The 18,462-nt window shown below is 41.7% G+C and overlaps 7 protein-coding genes across 7 annotated transcripts; 4 read left to right on the top strand and 3 right to left on the bottom strand.

The window, feature by feature from the left end:
- Positions 1 to 634: 634 nt before the first annotated feature.
- On the bottom strand, positions 635 to 3,250 carry EAF02_001210 (uncharacterized protein; the record flags this gene model as incomplete). The annotated part of the gene is made up of 6 exons (XM_038897258.1): positions 635 to 2,750; positions 2,798 to 2,832; positions 2,903 to 2,971; positions 3,031 to 3,088; positions 3,140 to 3,171; positions 3,230 to 3,250. The coding sequence occupies 6 exons, from the start codon at positions 3,248 to 3,250 to the stop codon at positions 635 to 637; spliced, it is 2,331 nt and encodes a 776-aa protein (XP_038764117.1).
- Positions 3,251 to 4,107: 857 nt separating this feature from the next.
- On the top strand, positions 4,108 to 6,520 carry EAF02_001209 (uncharacterized protein; the record flags this gene model as incomplete). Its single annotated transcript, XM_038897257.1, has 3 exons — positions 4,108 to 4,453; positions 4,604 to 6,363; positions 6,452 to 6,520. The coding sequence occupies 3 exons, from the start codon at positions 4,108 to 4,110 to the stop codon at positions 6,518 to 6,520; spliced, it is 2,175 nt and encodes a 724-aa protein (XP_038764116.1).
- A 2,213-nt stretch (positions 6,521 to 8,733) lies between these two features.
- Positions 8,734 to 10,815, bottom strand: EAF02_001208 (uncharacterized protein; the record flags this gene model as incomplete). The annotated part of the gene is made up of 3 exons (XM_038897256.1): positions 8,734 to 8,832; positions 8,882 to 10,282; positions 10,342 to 10,815. 3 exons carry the CDS (start codon positions 10,813 to 10,815, stop codon positions 8,734 to 8,736), a joined length of 1,974 nt encoding a protein of 657 aa, XP_038764115.1.
- Positions 10,816 to 11,794: 979 nt separating this feature from the next.
- EAF02_001207 (uncharacterized protein) lies at positions 11,795 to 13,445 on the top strand (the record flags this gene model as incomplete). The annotated part of the gene is made up of 3 exons (XM_038897255.1): positions 11,795 to 12,041; positions 12,096 to 12,418; positions 12,477 to 13,445. The coding sequence occupies 3 exons, from the start codon at positions 11,795 to 11,797 to the stop codon at positions 13,443 to 13,445; spliced, it is 1,539 nt and encodes a 512-aa protein (XP_038764114.1).
- Positions 13,446 to 14,012: 567 nt separating this feature from the next.
- On the top strand, positions 14,013 to 14,605 carry EAF02_001206 (uncharacterized protein; the record flags this gene model as incomplete). Its single annotated transcript, XM_038897254.1, has 2 exons — positions 14,013 to 14,465; positions 14,543 to 14,605. The coding sequence occupies 2 exons, from the start codon at positions 14,013 to 14,015 to the stop codon at positions 14,603 to 14,605; spliced, it is 516 nt and encodes a 171-aa protein (XP_038764113.1).
- A 217-nt stretch (positions 14,606 to 14,822) lies between these two features.
- On the bottom strand, positions 14,823 to 15,893 carry EAF02_001205 (uncharacterized protein; the record flags this gene model as incomplete). Its single annotated transcript, XM_038897253.1, has 2 exons — positions 14,823 to 15,437; positions 15,504 to 15,893. The coding sequence occupies 2 exons, from the start codon at positions 15,891 to 15,893 to the stop codon at positions 14,823 to 14,825; spliced, it is 1,005 nt and encodes a 334-aa protein (XP_038764112.1).
- A 1,051-nt stretch (positions 15,894 to 16,944) lies between these two features.
- Positions 16,945 to 18,016, top strand: EAF02_001204 (uncharacterized protein; the record flags this gene model as incomplete). Its single annotated transcript, XM_038897252.1, has 6 exons — positions 16,945 to 16,977; positions 17,247 to 17,275; positions 17,334 to 17,371; positions 17,447 to 17,558; positions 17,624 to 17,805; positions 17,874 to 18,016. The coding sequence occupies 6 exons, from the start codon at positions 16,945 to 16,947 to the stop codon at positions 18,014 to 18,016; spliced, it is 537 nt and encodes a 178-aa protein (XP_038764111.1).
- Positions 18,017 to 18,462: the final 446 nt, after the last annotated feature.

Genomic DNA, 18,462 nt, shown 5'->3' with positions numbered 1-18,462 from the left:
AACTATCTATTTATCTATCTATCTAAGTATTTTATATTTATCATTAATCATTAATAATATATGTACAAAATATATTAGCTCTATTATTCAAGACATTAAAAACATTCAAAATATTATATTCAAAAATCCAAAATCAAAAATCCAAAAATCCAACATCTAGAATCCTCGACCCCCCCAAAAAACCCCCCAACATCAAAAAACACTCCCAGCAATACCACTCACTCACTCACTCCCCCCTCCCTCATAACCCCCGAACTCAAATCAGATAAAAGAAGAAAACAATACAATGAGTAAATATCCACTCAAAAGATCAAGAGATAAAGACGATCTATAGTAGAGATTGAGATTAAAAATGATACGATTCGAAGAGTGATATGATCATATATGTTGAGAATTATACATATTCTATAGAAGGGTATTTATTGATTGATCTATTTCATTTCCTCGTATCCTCGTTATCTTCGTTTCGTTCTTCGCTATGCTATGCTATGCTATGCTACATGATGCTACGTTAAAAGACATTTTGTGAATTTGATATATGCACTGCAACGGGATCTCCTCGATCTCGTACGGAGCACATTCATCATTCTCCATCCACAAACTCACCCCTCAGCTCATTGCTTATCTTTCATCCTCACCTCACCCCTCTTTCTTTTTCCCCATCTTCCTCACCCCCTTCAATACTAGCTACCAATTTAGAGCTTTCAGGAGTCGGACTCTTCTCTAAACTTCCTCCTTTCCCCAAAGGACTTGCTCTCGCACTCAATGTACCACCTCCCCTTTCCTTGTAAACTCTTTCCAAAGGTCCTCCATTACTTTTCCTACTTACTCCATTTCCTCTATAACCATTTCCTTGTTCCCGTCTTTGGCGAAATTGCGGTTGAGAATTCGATCTATAAGGTGATATTGGTGATGAAGGTGGTGGAGAAGAAAAAATTTCTCGACTTTGTCTTATATCACTTTCATACCCAGGTCTAATAGGTGAGGCCATTGATCTTTGAGGTGTAGAACTTCTTTCCCTTGTCCATTTTGGTGTCAATGGTAAATTTTCATCCCAAGGTGTTCCTCCCCTTGAATATCTATCGTTTCCATCTTCTTCATACCCAGGTTGATAAGCCTCACCATGTCTCTTAACGGGACTCTCATCATAAGGATCAAATCCTACTTTCTTTCTCGCCATTGCTCTTGTTCGTTTACGTTCCGAATCATTACCACCCGCGCCAGTAGTAGATGATTCATGAAGGAAGAAAGTTAAGAATTCATCTGGGACGGATAAATGAGTGGATTGTTGAAATTGTTGAAGTGCAGTAAGACGTATAAGCATTTCGAGAAGGGAAAGAGAAGAGCGAAGATTAATGTCGATTTGCAGTGGTTGAGTAGGAGACTCAGAGTGGTTAAACGAGAGAGGCATGGGAGATATAGGACGTGGTAGAAGATGGGCTTCTTTTAAAGGACTAGCTGGATCTGGAGAGGATATTTTGAGATTTGAGAGATTCGTGGTTAGATCGTTAGTAGAGGTTTGTTCGGCTGAAGTATTTAGTCGACTATACGAAGAATCTCCATTTGATTCAGACTCAAACTCTTCTTCAGATTCTGAATCTTCAGCTTCGGTATATACTTCCAAGGCAAGCCATTCTGGGTCGAGATCATGAGGAAGTCGCCATGTTGTGTTTGTCTCTTGTGGCATTTCTCTAGTTTCCTTCGATGGTGATTCTGGTGCCATACTTTCTCGTCGAAGTTGCTCATCGATATCAAATTCGTCATCTTCTTCACCCTCTCGTTCTAGCCTTTCTTCGTTCGGTTCTGAATATTCCTCTGGAGGTATATCTTCACCATCATCGTACCATTCGTTTTGTGTCTCCTGTCCCTCCATCATTCGTCTTGGTGGCATAGCATTAATATCTCGCTTCAAGAGTAAAACAGGACTATTTGTTTCATCCTGATTACCAATATTTAATATTTTGCCAGTATCTGCATAGAATATCTTGGATATCTGATGAATTGGTAAGTATTCTCGAATACCTGCCAATTTGACATCTCCATATGGTCCGGGTTGTGGTTCTCCTTCCTCAAAAGTGTGAACTCGATCATCATCAAAATCTTCGATTATTTCAAGCTGATATGCGTATTCCGTTGCTTTACCCTCGCCACTAATCAAGGAAGAATCTTTCGCAGTCAAATAATCTCGGGCCTCTTTAGAATGATGTAATTGTCCAGATGGTCCATATGTAGATCTGAGAGGTACACGTAAAAGTCTGACTTTGGCCTTGTGTATAACTTCTTTCCAAGTAGTTTCTCTCATACCCTCTTCATCATGAGCTCGATAAGCATGTCCGGCAAATAACATATATAAAGAGAGAGTAAGTGTTGTTCCAACTTGTACTGGTCTATTTGGATTCCTGGAATATTGGTGATCTGCAGCAGTAAGAAGATTACTTGCTTGTAGTAATCTCGACGGCGATACAGTAGCTGGAAGTGTTGTCGAAAGGTTCGCTCCGGAAGTGGTGATGGCTAAATTGATAAGTGGAACAGCGTCCTCGATTTTCACCAAGAGCTTCTTGATATCTCTGAGAATCTCTCGAATCTCAGTCTCGTGAGCAGCTTGTGTTTTTGCTTTGGTTTTATTCCGAAGTGAAACTTCTGCAGCACTTGCAGCTTTTGCTAATCTAATACCAAGAGATTGAATATCCCATCGAAGTGATTTGGTTAAAGATACAGCTGACTCTAAAGTGGTATTGCCTCTCGCGGCACTATAAATTATAAGTAAGGATATTTTTTAGTAGTGAATAGAACTCACATAAGCTCTATCATATCAATGGCTGGTGATACGATCTGGAAGGTAGTAAGTTAGTATTTGAGGAAACCCGCACCATTGATTTGATTGGCATCAAAGTCGACGTACTTTGATTTTACTATTGAGTCTCTCTTGTAATTCATGAAGCTCTCGATAATCGGCATTATTATCCACGGTCTAGAATCGTGTAAGTCATATGCCTTTCACAAGTTCACAGTCCAAAAAAGAAATCCCACCTTCAAAATTCTTGGAATTTGTCTTATGGCAAAGGAAGCAGTCACGCCAATGCCAGACCTACACCAGTGTTAGAAAATGCTCCAAAGATCTTCAAAGAATGGAGCGTACCTGATGGCATAGTTTACAGCATGCTGGGTGACCTAAGGAAGAAGCAATAGTTAACACGTGATTATGAAACATGGGGAGCAGTTATTTTACCTTGCCCAAGAAGAAATCCATTATGAATGTATTCAAGTTTTAGTATAGATCAAATACTATAAGAAGGAGGAGATAGTCAAGACAACAGACATAATCTTTATGAGAAGTTGTGTAGAATTTAATGCTTGTTGTTGATGTTAATGTTAATGTCAATGTCAATGTTGATGTCGAATTTATTATTTTTATATCAAGTTGACGATTTGACGCAAACAAAGACGTAAGGCTCAAACAGCATCGTACTTGCCTTGAAATTGATTGGCCAACACGTCATTAACCGGGGATTGAATAGATTAAGAGCGGCACTTGATAAATGGATGCCAGCAAAGAAAAAGAGGGTGGAAAGGATTACAATTTACAGCAAAATATATATAATAAATATACGGTGTGGGTAGTGTAATCAAATCGTATTGTACTGTTCATGTGACATTAATCAAGAGACGATGGAACGATACCAATGAACCGTAGAGGTCAGCCAGCGTATACGTCAAATTCGAGTCGCTTTGGGCATTTATCAGGCATATATGGAGTCTACTGGGCTTTGTGAGTCACTGAGATTCATATATACAGTCGTGTACCGTCATATATCGTTATATGTATATATATGTGTATATATATATATTTAATCATCGAAGTATTAGAAATATTGAAAGTATCATCTCACAAGTACTCGCACTCAATACAATCAAAAATATTCCAAAACCCCTCCATAGACGATAAACGATAAACGATAAACGATTCATTATTCCTATTTTAGCCCCACCAATACCTGCCACTTCTCTTCCCCATTCCTTTAGTTTTTTTGGCCCTTTCCAATTCCTCTTTCAAAACCCACACATCTTTCCTTACACGTCAAGACAAATCCGCGAATCTCACTAAATATGTCGGACCTCAACTCATGGGAAGATGATCCAGCCGCTCAGGAAGATAATAATCTTTCACAACAAACTCAACGAATGAATTTGAATGCCAATCCACAAGCTAGATCATTTCAACCGGGCGCAAATTCCTTTCAGCCTGGTGCACAATCATTCCAACCCGGTCAACAATATCAACAATATGGAGGAGCTTATGATCAATATGGACAACAACAGAATTTCGCTCAATATCAAAATCAAGGTTATGGTGGATATCCTCAATATGGTCAACAAGGGTACAACAATCAATATCAACAAGGAGGCTACAATGCTGGAGGATATCAACAAGGTGGATATAATGCAGGATACGGTGAGTTATCTACGGATTTCGGAATTATGGTTATTTTCAGCACCATTATGAAAAGTGTAGAAACACGGAATGGACTCGAGGCCCCTCCAATTTTAATCACAGTGTGCGAACATTGGTAGTGTCCAAAATGCTGACTACAATAATTTACAGGACAACAATATCCCGGATATGCTCAACAACCACAAGCAGCAGCTCAATCATCACAACCTCCTCGGCAAACACCAACTATTGCAAAAAGACCGGCTGATGGTTCGGCAGATCTAAACAAACCTGTAGCGGTAAAGGATGGGGCACCAAAAGTTTTGAGCATTGGAGGAGATGCACCAAAGGTTTTAAGCATTGGAGGCGATGCGCCAAAGCCAAAGGCAAAGGTCCTTTCTATTGGTACTCCAGCTCCTGCGAAGAAGGAAGAGCCAAAGAAGGAAACGCCATCCGCATCCGCAGAAGCCGGTGCTAAGGTTACTGCAGCAAAAGCTATCGAGAAAGTTGAAAAGACTCCTGCATCCGCCAGTGGAAAGACCTCTCCTACACCATCATCCGGTCGTTCATCACCTTCCCGAACTTCTGGCGCTGCAAAGGCAGCTGCTCGTGCCGCAGATGCTGTAGAGCAAGAGCAAGCAGCTGATGTCGATGAGGAAACCCTAAAGGAAATTTACGGCAAGGAGCATGTTAACATCATTTTCATTGGACACGTTGATGCTGGAAAATCGACACTTGGCGGTTCTATTCTTTACGCTACCGGAATGGTTGACGAGAGAACCATGGAAAAGAACAAGAGAGAGGCTAAGGAAATGGGTCGTGAGACATGGTATTTGTCGTGGGCTCTTGATTTGACCAAAGAAGAGAGATCCAAAGGAAAGACTGTCGAAGTTGGACGTGCACATTTTGAGACTGAAAAACGGAGATACAGTATTTTGGATGCTCCTGGACATAAAACCTACGTACCAAGTATGATTGGTGGTGCTTCCCAAGCAGATGTTGGAATTTTAGTCATCTCCGCTCGTAAGGGAGAATACGAAACTGGATTCGAAAAGGGAGGACAAACCCGTGAGCATGCCATGTTAGCAAAAACTCAAGGTGTCAACAAACTTATTGTTGTCATTAACAAGATGGATGACCCAACTGTCGAATGGTCCCAAGATAGATATAAGGAGTGCACAACCAAACTTTCTCAATTCTTGAAAGGAACTGGCTACAACCTTAAGACCGACGTTTTCTTCATGCCAATTGCAGCACAGGTAACCATGGGTATCAAGGACAGAATTCCTAAGGGTGTTGCCCCATGGTACGATGGACCATCTCTCCTCGAATTCCTCGACAACATGACTCAACTTGAACGTAAAGTCAACGCACCATTCATGATGCCAATTAATGGAAAATACAGAGATATGGGTACCCTCGTCGAGGGTAAGATCGAATCTGGAGTCGTAAAGAAGGGAATGAACCTTGTCATGATGCCTAACAAAGAAAAGGTCGAAGTTATGGTGACATATGGAGAGACTGAAGAGGAAATTCCCGCAGGTCAATGTGGTGACCAAGTTCGTCTTCGTCTACGTGGTATCGAAGAAGAAGATATTCTACCCGGTTTCGTTCTTTGCTCGCCAAAACGTCTCGTTCATTGCGTTACTACTTTCGAAGCTCAAATTAGAGTTTTGGATTTAAAGAGTATTCTATCTGCTGGCTTCAATTGCGTTATGCACGTCCATTCGGCTATTGAAGAGGTCACTTTCGCCGCGTTATTGCATAAACTGCAAAAGGGTACTAATAGAAAGAGTAAAGTTCCTCCAACCCATGCAAAGAAGGGTGATTCCATTATAGCTAGAATGGAGGTTATTGGTGGAGCCGGAAGTGTTTGTGTGGAGAAATTTGAAGATTATCCTCAATTGGGTAGATTCACTCTTAGAGATCAGGTATGTTTTGAATCCTTATTCGGGGCATTAGCTTTAGCGAGATGAAAAGGAGAAATGAAAATTGGAAACTAACATATATATCAAATAGGGTCAAACTATCGCCATTGGTAAAATCACAAAGTTGATTACTCAAGAAGAAGTTGACACTGCTGCTTAAATACATTTACATTAGAATCATGTAATGAGATTGTGGATCTATGAGTTTATTTGAGAGGGTAGAGGGTGGGAATATAAGGGGAATGGAATGGAATGGAATGGGGTGGGGTGGTTCGGGGTTGAATGGGATGGGTGGATTGAATGGATGAAGTAAAAAGATATACATGCATGCATCGATTCAAGTGCTTGCTGCGTTGATATACAATGATTAACGAAATCTACATGGTCCCATATATATAGATGTTTATATGGAGTCGGATAAGAAGATAAAAGTTTCTTTTCTTTTACTTGATTAGGTGAAGTGATGTGATATGATATGATGCGATGCGATGCGATGTGATATAATAATATGTATTGTATTGTATTACATTCATGAGGGAAGGAAGGAAGACTGAGGACTAGACACCTCACTAATCTGATCTGATATAGTAGAGTTATATAAATGAAGCATATCAGAACAATAGATAGATAGGCAAGAATGAATTATCTCTAGTGATTTTATGTTATGTTATGTTATGAGATGTAGATGTAGATGTAGATGTAGATGTAGATGTAGATGTAGATGTAGATGTAGATGTAGTTTGTAGGAATGGGGTATTTGTAGGAGGGGGGAAGGGTGGGGAGGAAAATGGAGAGGGGGGAAAATGGAGAGGGAAAGGGGAGGAGAGGGGCTTGTGGTTATGGTTATGGTTATGGTTATGGTGATGTGATATATATAATTCGGTTGAGAGGGGAAGTTGAGAGGGGAAGTTGAGAAGAGAGAAGTTACAAAAAAGAACCTATAAAAAAAGAATAGGTAGAGAAAATACTTAGCTAGAAAGAAGAAAGAAAGATGAAGAAAGATAGGTGAAGAGATATGTCAAGAATATCATATTATTTATATTTACATATAACGTGGTTTATCAGCATGTGGGCCATATCATCATGTGGGCCATTTGAAAAATACACCAAAATTAGGGCTTTTTTCATATTCTTTATAAAATAACTAATCATTATTTTGAGGGAAAAAAAGATCATTAAATAATAATAAGAAATTAGCTTTCTATAAATAAATCTTTTTAATGAATATTCTTATTAGATTTTGGAAAAAGTCAGAATTGTCACGATTTTCGTTACAAAAAAACTATTTAATAATAACTCTTATATTAATTTGAATTTTCGAAAAACTAATTAGAAATCTTTAATACTTTTATAATCAAATATCATATATTAAATTTTTGAGAGATTATATTTATAAATAAAGAAGGTGCACGGTTACACACAGACGAATTTTGTATGTATTTTGAGGTGGCCCATATGATGATATGGCCCATATGCTGATAAACCACGTTATATATTCACTTCATTCGACTTCATCTCAATTCTAAAGATCTAGATTAAGCGAGAACCCAACCCCGTTACATTATCATATAATGATTATAAACTCATTTTCATTTTTATTTTGATTCTCATCATCTTTCATTCTTTATTCATTGATGTAGTCATTCATTGACCGACATACACATACATATATGTACATTGAAAGATCAATCCCCTTCCCCCCTTCCCCCAAGTAAAGTGATTTCTGAACACATCATCAAATTCCATCTCATGCTATGTACTTATAGCCATCAACTCCTCTTCTAACATTCTTACTCTCTTACTTCCTCATCTCAAACCTCTTACTCCTCCTCATATACACCATAAGACACAAACAGACGACATTCCGCTATGAAGTGCATGAACAAGATGCTCGCCAGCCATGCCATGCCCATCAACAAGCCTCAACTTCAGCGAAAGCGGCAGCACGCCTTAAAACCAATAACGCCCCATTCCCCAACGAGAAAGAAAAAGAATCAGCACAAATGTAAAAAAAAGAGAAAAACGCCAACCCCTATGTAAATGCTAAATCTAAACTCAAACCAAACAATGACAAGTAACATGGCCCCAAAAGCAAACAACATTACCCATCCCTTCATCTAGTCCTCTCGGGAAAAATGTAACCGTGAATGGTTGGGTATTGTGGTATGTAAGGAGCAAAGGACAAAGTTTGGAACATAAGCTGTGATTGTAATGTTTCTGCTGTGACAACCCCTTTTTGGTTTTTCATATGTATGCCCCGATGAATGAACGCCGTTATATTATTAGTTTGTATTGGGCAAGCTGTTGTGGAATTTCAAATATGAATTCATATGACTGGTTGAAAGTACGTTTGCGAAGCGAATGATACATGGATCATAAAAGAGGTCGAACCAGTTGATTTAATAAGGCGTCGAGTTCTTTCCAATTCTCGAGCTTCTCCGCGAATTTACGATGTTTGCGTGAGACAACATGCTATATAATAATTAGTATAGTATAAATCACCAGATGAAAAAGAATTTACCTCATCAAAGTCTTCAAATTTATCAGCGCAATTTTCACAGTATCCGGGCTTTGGATCACGCTTCTCAAGCTTTCTTTGCTGAACAGCTTTTGCTTTGCGAGAAGCTTCCATCTTTCTTGCCGCTTCTTCTTTTTCTGTAGGAACATCATCCTCTTCAATTACACCAAGTTTCTTTTGTGCCTCACGCTTCGCTGGGCGAGTGGCTGTATCTTCTCTCACAGCAGCAGTGATGTCAGTCAAACGATGGGATCCGGTTCCACCATTCGTCTTCTCAAGAACCTTTCTCTGCAACCCATGTATCTCTTTACTTGTTCCAGCTTTGAGTCCTGGTTGAGCTGCAGTTGAAGAAATCATTTGAGAGCGAATAGCAGAAGTAATGTTCGATGGCTGAACTCCCGATGCAACAGGCTCACCTCCAAACAATCTACCAACGCCAGCACGACTGACGAACGCGTTTTGTCCTCGAGAAGAAGACTCAAGTTCTGCACGATTACTTCTATCAGTATCAAATGGATTAGCTTGATTTGTCGAAACAGTAACGCTTCTATTTGCTCCATCATCAAGTTGGGATAGTGCTCGTTTGCTGATTGCCTTTGGTGGTTGCATTTTAGCTGCTTCTACCGCAGCAGCAGCCCTTGTCCTTGGAACTGCAGCCCTCTCCTTTTCCTTTTGCCTTTGGATACGGATCAATTCCTTTTCTTTCTCCACCTCACGGCGACTGTACTCTACTTCCTCCACAAATGGACACTTGCCATTTGCAACACTACGGAATTGAGGCCAATCTCCCTCTTCTTTGCGGGCAACTTTGTTATATTCTCGAACCATAATTGGCTTTTGCTTTTCATCGATATCGTGAATGTAGATATAAGGCCCTCTGAATATAGTCATTTCTTTTGTAGCGACGCTAAGGTCTCGATCGGATGGTCCATAAATTCGTTCATTCCTCAATAATTGGGATAGGTCAGCTTCTCGGCCTCCTCTGCTTATCGTCCCACCCTGAACGGAATGACTCCTTGTGTTGTGACTATGTGCTGTTTGGTAACCAGTATCTGTGTCAAACATTGTTGTCATCATTCGTTGCAGCTTTTCCAATGCCCATATCTTCATCCCCAACTCTCGCGCCTTGTATAGTACATCCGAGCTACGGACTTGTTGTCGTCGTGTGTCTCCATCATGTCCTTGTGTGTTAAGTCTTCTACCACCTGGAGCTTCAAATGTAAACTTCGATCGAGATTCCCTTGAATCTGCAGTCTCGGATGATCTGTCTAGCAAAGAGGGGTTAATAGTGCCGTGTTGCGAATGTAACTCAGTGGTAGTTGAAGAAGTAAATGGGGTCTCCGGTGGAATTGATCGAGTGGTGACGACATGAGTGACCTCATTCGAGAAGAACTTTTCGTCGCGCTGAGAAGATGTCAATACAATCTGCGATACCCAATTACTTACACAGAGACATTACTTACTGCACCTAGGGCGAGAACTTGTTTAGTATATTTAAGTCGGACATCCTCTGGTATACTCTCAAAGTAGAAGACGAATTTGGGAAAACTCTTCCTATAATGCTTTTGCCATTGGCGTATCGATTCCAAATTCTCCTCGGGTACCTTATCCGCCTTTGTAATCTGCTGTTGTTGAGCACCTCTATCACCTCTAGCTGCGACACACTTTCGTTCAAAATTGGATGGCTGAGTTGATCTCCGAGTAAAAATCCTTCCTTCACCCGATACTTGGCTAATACTTTGACGTGGAGGTGTTCTTAAGGTTTGGTGATGTGCATCCAGCATCTGCTTTTTCGCCGGGGGTGGTTGTCCGTATGCATCTTCGCGTTGTATGTTGGCGTATGATCGTTTTTGTTTAGTTGTGGTGGAAGCTACCGCTCGATATGGGGAGTTGGCGACATTGGAGATGGTGGAGAGAGGCTGCCTCCTGGTCGACATATTGGTTGTTAATGTGACAGGTAATGGAGATAGTGATACTGTTGCCATATGAAAATATATCAATAGTCTCTGTGTAGGACAGAGAAATTCCTGTGAAGGAGTGGAGTGGGGTGGTTCTAGCACGCGACTTTTGACACGGTTTATCACCACTTCCTTGAAGCTCTTATTTTTATGTAGACATTAGTAAATATAATTCAAGAGTCTGGGGAAGTGAGCAGCATTGGAATGAATTAACACCAAAGAGTCGTGAACACCACACAATTCAATGAATGTGGGTTGGGATAATGCTGGAGTGGATGTTTATTTTTTTGGGTGGTGGTGTGAAGTGAAGTGTCAATCTTTTGTATGGTCGATGTTATGGTTATGGTTTATGGGTAGGGTAAGGTTCCTTAATTTTTTGGATGTGATGATGACTACAGAGGACTACCAGGTTTGGATGTTATGGGAGACAACAAAAGGCTTAAAAAAGCGCGAAGTGGATTCATCGATTATATTCACTCAGCAACACAGCAACCAATTTAAATTACCTTCCCCGGTTTGTCAGGATGGATTATGGATAATACCTGGTAAATACTAATTAGATGCTATTTACTAGGGAGATACTAATAGTATCCTAATCAAATGCTAAAATACTACCCGTCTAGGTCAATACTCGAGTAATTTAGAGCTAATCTCGAACCCTTTAAACCAATTAAACCTTTCTAATTTATGCTTGATAATGTTCATGATATAGGACGGTACTATGAGTCTATGACTACTAGGTCGGGTATGTATAAACTACCTAGTCTCTAGTATCTACCTTGGTAAGAGGAACCTTAATAAACGTTCATTAGTGCTCGATGGTAGAACATGACATAACGAAATACTAAGGTTGAGTCGCAGAAAATAATATATATCATCTTCCTCTTGTATACTTACACAGTACAAGGAAAGACTCGAGAACCTCAATCCCGTCAGCGGTCAATTGCTAATCTCTATCATGAAGTGTGGTAGAAGAACAAGAGCACTGTTCCAGCAATTGGAAGGAACCAGTAGGAGGAGAGGAATATCATCTTCATCAATACCATCTTCAAGACCTCGATGTCAAGCTCAAGTATCGTCTGCAGCAACAAAATGTCACACAACACATCAACCACGAAGGACGTATGCTTCCATATCAGCTTCAGAACTTCAATTTGGTCAACCGGTTCATGAAACCCATCCGCATTTACTTAATGCTGGAGAAGGTATGGAGAAGACTTCAATGGTATAATTACAACAAAACTAAACAAAGTGATCAGTCACTCCAGGTATCTCGGCGCAAGAATATGCGGATCGACGAGCAGATTTCGCTGCAAAACTTCCTCCAAATTCAATCGCCATCTTAAGAGGGGCAGATATCAAATATAGGTCGGGCGCCGTATTTCATGAATTTCACCAGCAATCAAATTTCTTCTATCTTACTGGATTTAATGAACCGGAGGCAATTGCAGTAATACAGAGATTGGAGTCTTCAGAATTTATATTTCACCTATTTGTTAGACCTAAAGACCCGCAGGCAGAACTTTGGGATGGTGCTAGATCTGGGGAACAAGCAGCCTTGGATGTTTTTAATGCGGATGAAGTAAGACACCAATTTCTACAACACTTCGCAAACAATAACAATGCTAATATTGACATAGTCTGGAGATGTCAACCAGGCAGCTTCACATCTAAGGCCACTTATTGAGGGAGCTAGTGAAATATATATGGATGTCAAAGAATCTTTCCTTGGGGGTACTCTGGACTCGATCCAAGGTGTAATGAAACAAAAGGAGCTTATGCAACTATTCCGCGATGCTAAAGCAAAAAAATCGAAATCAATTGGGCCGTTGATAAATGAATTAAGGGCGATCAAAAGTGACGCCGAAATCGAAAATATGCGGAAAGCAGGTAGAATCTCCGGCAGATCTTTTACAAATGCTATGCGGAAACGATGGACTGAAGAGAAACATCTTGGCGCATTTCTTGACTTTGATTTCAAAATCGGAGGTTGTGAGAAGAATGCTTATGTGCCAGTCATTGGAGGTGGAAGAAATGCCCAGAGCATACATTACGTTTCCAACAACGATGTACTACGAGATGGCGAGCTTGTCCTGGTAGACGCCGGTGGACAATATGGTGGATATATTACGGATATTACTCGGACATGGCCCATCAATGGCAAATTCACAGATGCCCAGAAAGATCTCTACGAAGCACTTTTAAGGGTACAACGAAGTAGTGTTGCGCTATGCAGGGAGAGTTCAAACATGACTTTGGATAAAATCCATGCAGTTACCAGAAATGGTCTCACAGATCAATTGAAACAACTAGGATTCGATATGTCTGGAAATGCTATCGATACCTTGTTTCCACATCACGTCGGCCATTATATTGGACTTGATGTTCACGACACTCCAGGATACTCTCGAAGTAATCTTCTCAGGGAAGGACATTGTATTACGATCGAGCCGGGAATTTATGTACCAAACGATGAGCGCTGGCCAGCTCATTTTAGGGGCATGGGTATCAGAATTGAGGATAGCGTTTGTATACAGGAGGATTCACCTCTAGTACTAACTACCGAGGCCGTAAAGGAGGTTGTAGATATCGAAGCTTTACGCGGTTAAACGAAGGGGGATAAATGAATTGTATTATAATGATGTATACCACTCCGAGCAAAAAAGTATAAATGCATATACCCACAAATCAATCGAGATTGATAACGTCCGAATAGATGCTGAGTACTTTACCTATGGAGCTTTACCATGCATTTCTTTCCAATGAGCCCATTTTAATTCATAAATACTACTAGTAGCACGAGGGAAAAATTATTATTCCTGGTAAATCGAGTATCCCCAGTGAACTCCTAGTGATCTCCCGGTGAGCTTAAAAGTAGTTGCCGAAACTTAAAATAAGGGTTCACATGAAATCCTTGCCCCACTCTCCACACAGTCGGCCGCAACTCCGCATCGAAAGTCCGCATCATATTCATCGGCCTCAGCCTCGTCTGAATCATTCCCATCATCGTACAATCTCGTCTACCAGACTCATCCTCACATTGCACAACATTCCGTCGTAATTTGCTACATCGAGATCAAACCGACAATTTCTGCAGCCATTCACAATCGAATTTCCAGCCACCAAACAAAACACAACCAACTCACACACACAAACCCAAGCCACACCACGAAACAATGAGCTCTCCCAACCCCGACACCTCTCCCCTCCCCTCCCGCACGCCCACCCCCACAACCCCCACCGCCTCCCTCCCTACACACCCACGCACCCACTCCTCAGGCATCCCGGATCTCCCTCCCTCCTCCCCCACTCTCCCCCTCACCATGACCTCCTCCCTCCTGCTCACCAATCTCCCGCGCGACTCCAGCACCGCGCTCGACTCTGCATTTGTATTCCCCACTCCGAAAATCACGGTGCGGTTCCAGCCGATTGGGTCGGCGCCCGCGTTGCAGAGACCGGTGTCGAGGATTAGTTCGACGCAGAGGTTTGAGACGGTGGTGGCGTATTTGAGGAGGGTGTTGAAGTTGGATCGGAATGCGGGGGGAGGGGGAGAGAGGGAAAGTGTTTTTTTGTATGTGAATAGCTGTTTTGCGCCGGCGTTGGATGAGGTCGTGGGGAATTTGCATAGGGTGAGTGGTCTATGGGATTGATTATGGGGAGTGTGGGATGAGGGTTTGGGTTGGATCAATGCTAATTTTTGGAATAGTGTTTTAAGGATTCGAAGGACCAGCTTATTGTCACCTATTCGATGACGCCGGCATTTGGATGATTGAACGAACCATGCGATACACGGTAGTCAGTCATTCAAACATTCAAACGAAACAGTTAACATGGGGTATTCAATTGCTTTCTAAACTAGATTTGGGTTGGTATACAAAAAAATTATATTGCTATCGGGCATCTAAAAGCTAAGCAAATATTGGGAATCTAGAAGCTGGACAAATACGCCTGCGATCCAACAACATCGATAATTCATCCACAAAACCTCAATCTATTTTGCTAATCGCACTTCGAAATTCCTCGAGCTCCTTCTCTGGAATCGGATATGTATGCTCTGGGGCTGGGTAGGCTCGAGACTTCGTTTCTTCGCGGTATTCCGTAATGGCTTTTAAGCTTTCGCTCCAGACATCACCATATTTCTTTACAAACTTTGGGAGGAATCGGCCGGGTGGGAAATTGCCAGTCATGTCAACTTGCACCAAAACTTGTCCCGAGCAACCATTTCCTGCGCCAATGCCAATTGTAGGGATAGATAGCTTCTCGGTTATGAGTTTTGCAACTTCTTGGGGAACAGCTTCAACGACCGTTGCGAAAGCGCCGGCTTCTTGGACGGCGAGTGCATCTTCGAGAACTTTCAGTGCACCGGCACAAGTTTTACCTTGCACGCGGAAGCCACCGAGAGAGTTTTGGCGTTGGGGTGTGAGGCCTATATGACCTAGGACTGGAATGCCTGCGGTCGTAAGTTTCTTGATAGTAGGTGCCATTTCTGCACCTCCTTCTAATTTAATGCCTTGCATTCGACCTTCCTTCACAAATCGAAAAGCGGACTCGAGAGCTTGTTCGGGGGATATTTCATATGATCCCATAGGAAGATCTCCAACCTGATGATTTGGTTTGTTAGTAAAGGAGGTGGTGCATGAATTGAGGGAATACGGGAATGTACATACAGTGAAAGCAGCTTTTGCAGCACGCGATACAGAACGACAATGCATCAACATCTCTTCCATGATAACCTCACTAGTATCCTCCATTCCCAAGGCTACCATAGCCAAACTATCTCCTACTAAAACTATATCCATACCCGCGACATCCGCGACATGACCACTTGGGAAATCATGAGCCGTCATTACGGCGATAGGTTCCCCTTTCTTATACATGGACCTCAATGTAGTCATGGTGACCTTCTTCCTCGCACTCGGTGAGCCCATGGGACTATGCGAACTTTTTCTAGTTTGACATTGTGCAAGAAATGGTCTAACAGCAAAAGTTGCTGGTCGTGAATATTGCTTCAATAGTGTGCGCGTGCTCATCTTCATGATGGGAAATGATGAAGACATGGTTGCAATTGATGGAAAGAAATTCTCACGGATTGAAATTGATGATTAGAAAACTTTGAAGATGGATGATGGAGAGCCATTGTAAGAATAGCGGAGGTCCATAACAAACTTTTTGTTGAGGTCGTGATGATTATTGCGCTGTGGTTTCCATACTGGAGCTCAAAGTGAGATTATTTCATTATTTGCGGTTCGTTTTGTCGCTTGGGGTGGTTCTTTGGGCCGAGGGATGGGGCTAGATTATGTAAGGGGAACCGAGGCGGTAGTTTGGGCGGAAGAAAAGGGTGATGATGGATGCAGGTGGCATGAGATGGGGTACTATTGATTCTTTTGGGACCTGAGTTATTATTCATACATAGATAGGTAGGTATGGCACGAAGATGGTAAGATCTTACAACCATGGGGATAAAATGATTTACTTCTGTGGAATCACAACCTTGGTATCAAAAGCGTTTCGTTCCCCTCCTTTCCGGTGTAATACCGTTCAATATGGTCCTACTCTAGGATATCTAAAGCAGCATTCAGATCATGCAATGTGCTGCAGTGTACCTGAGAATTGTCTTTCATCGTTCAATCACAGACTGAGGCGTTCTTGTGAATCATACAGGTTGAGGTGGGTGAAAAGTATATGATGATGTGTTTACCCCTCCTGGCCTTCATATTTCTTGATCCACGATCCATATCCGGACAAAGACAAACCCCAAACCTCGTGAGCAAGTATTATCACGTTATTGTAATTACGGTATCATTACACAGATTACATACCTACCCGTGGACCGACCTAGTAGCTACCATTTAAACCATCTCACGAGACCAAAGCGGGCGCATGAATCGGCAACTACCGATTGTTACCGCTTTATCGCTCAGATAAGGACTGTACGGTCCACGGTCTAGCAGCTACTACAACAAACTCCAAGATCAATTCTCTCCTCATATAAACTCATTATTTCACCATTTTACCATTTTGCCATTTTTCTAAATCTACAAATTACTGAATCCTTACGTCGAACACTTGCTTGATCCAGAATAAAATACCATAAACTCAAGCGTCAAAATGTCTAGTCCGAGACGAAGGATTGAGACTGATGTAAGTAGTATCCCATAGTCGTTATTTGGACAAGTTGAGACTAACGTCGGGTTTTGGATATATAGGTCATGAAGTCAGTGTTTATTGCTTGAGGACTTGTTTTTTTAAGGAAATTTAGCTAACAGTGTGATTATAGGATGTATGCGACACCTTTTCACGGCTGGTCCGATTGATTTATGCTTCAGTGCTTACCAGGAGTATAGGTTGATGTCGGATTATGAGGTGACTCTTGTAAATGACAATAGTGAGTTGGAAACATACCCATACAGTCTGCAGAAATTCTAACCTTTTATCTAGTGTATGTAATATGTTGAGGAGAACTTTGAAACCAGCCGCTCATGTAATGGCAATAATAGGCAAGAGTTCTATGTCCGCTTCAAGGGACCAGCAGAGAGTGAGTTCACTTCCTCTCCCCTCTCCTCCGACATTCCCTCCTCTCAAACACATAAACTAACCGCTACCCCCACAGCACCATTCGAAGGCGGGCTCTGGAAAATCCACGTCGAACTCCCAGATCAGTATCCCTACAAATCCCCCAGCATCGGTTTCGAAAACCGCATCTTTCACCCTAATATCGATGAGTTGTAGGCCCTTTCCCCACCACCAACACGGTGGAACAGATTACTTACTGAGACTATCTTCATAGATCCGGTTCCGTCTGTCTCGATGTGATAAATCAAACTTGGTCGCCAATGTTCGATATGATCAATATCTTTGAAGTGTTCCTCCCGCAATTACTTCGATATCCAAATCCGACGGATCCACTGAATGGAGAGGCCGCCGCACTACTTATGAGGGATTCGAAAGCGTATGATTTAAAGGTTAAAGGTGTGTATTTAAGGATATTATTGGGAAGGATTTTGCAAGTGGATGGGATGGGAACTGATAAAATACAGAATATGTAACGAAATACGCAAGTAAAGACGCAGCAGACGATGCGGGCGCCGACGAATCAGATGACGATACCATGTCCTCGGTAGCTAGTTTTGACGACGACGATGATAATGAAGAGGCAGCGGGTACAATGGAGGAAATCTAAAGTACACCTGAATCGTTTGCGGACAGTTTGGTCAGTCCTAGATAATGGATGGATGGATATTTTATAAAGGCATACGCATTTCACGCATATTTTCACGGGTGTTCATATGGTCTGGTTATGGATGCTTATTTTCAATGGATATTGATGCAGGGCTTAGGAGTTTGATTGAAGTGCAAATATTTTGATTGGGCGGGGTATACATGGGCCTCTCTACTCAAGTTTCTTTCTCTCGTGATGTTTTCGAGGGTTTCGAGATGCGTAGAGTAAGGCATCGCTGATTAGGGTGTGAAGGTGGTGGAATGGTGAAATTTTAGCATGTTCACTGGACTGGTTACCTAGCTAGTAGGCAGGCGGACCGACAGCGAGTAGGTAGTTGAGAGTGAGAATTTAGCGGTTGTTAAGTGCTTGTTTTAAGTGAACCAATCAATGCCAATCCACTTTTGATT

Source organism: Botrytis sinoallii, assembly GCF_014898435.1.
Source record: "Botrytis sinoallii strain Bc 23 chromosome Unknown BSIN_001, whole genome shotgun sequence".
NCBI lineage: Eukaryota > Fungi > Ascomycota > Leotiomycetes > Helotiales > Sclerotiniaceae > Botrytis > Botrytis sinoallii.
Note: the sequence above shows the minus strand (reverse complement) of the source record. Positions and strands in the feature narration are given on the sequence as shown.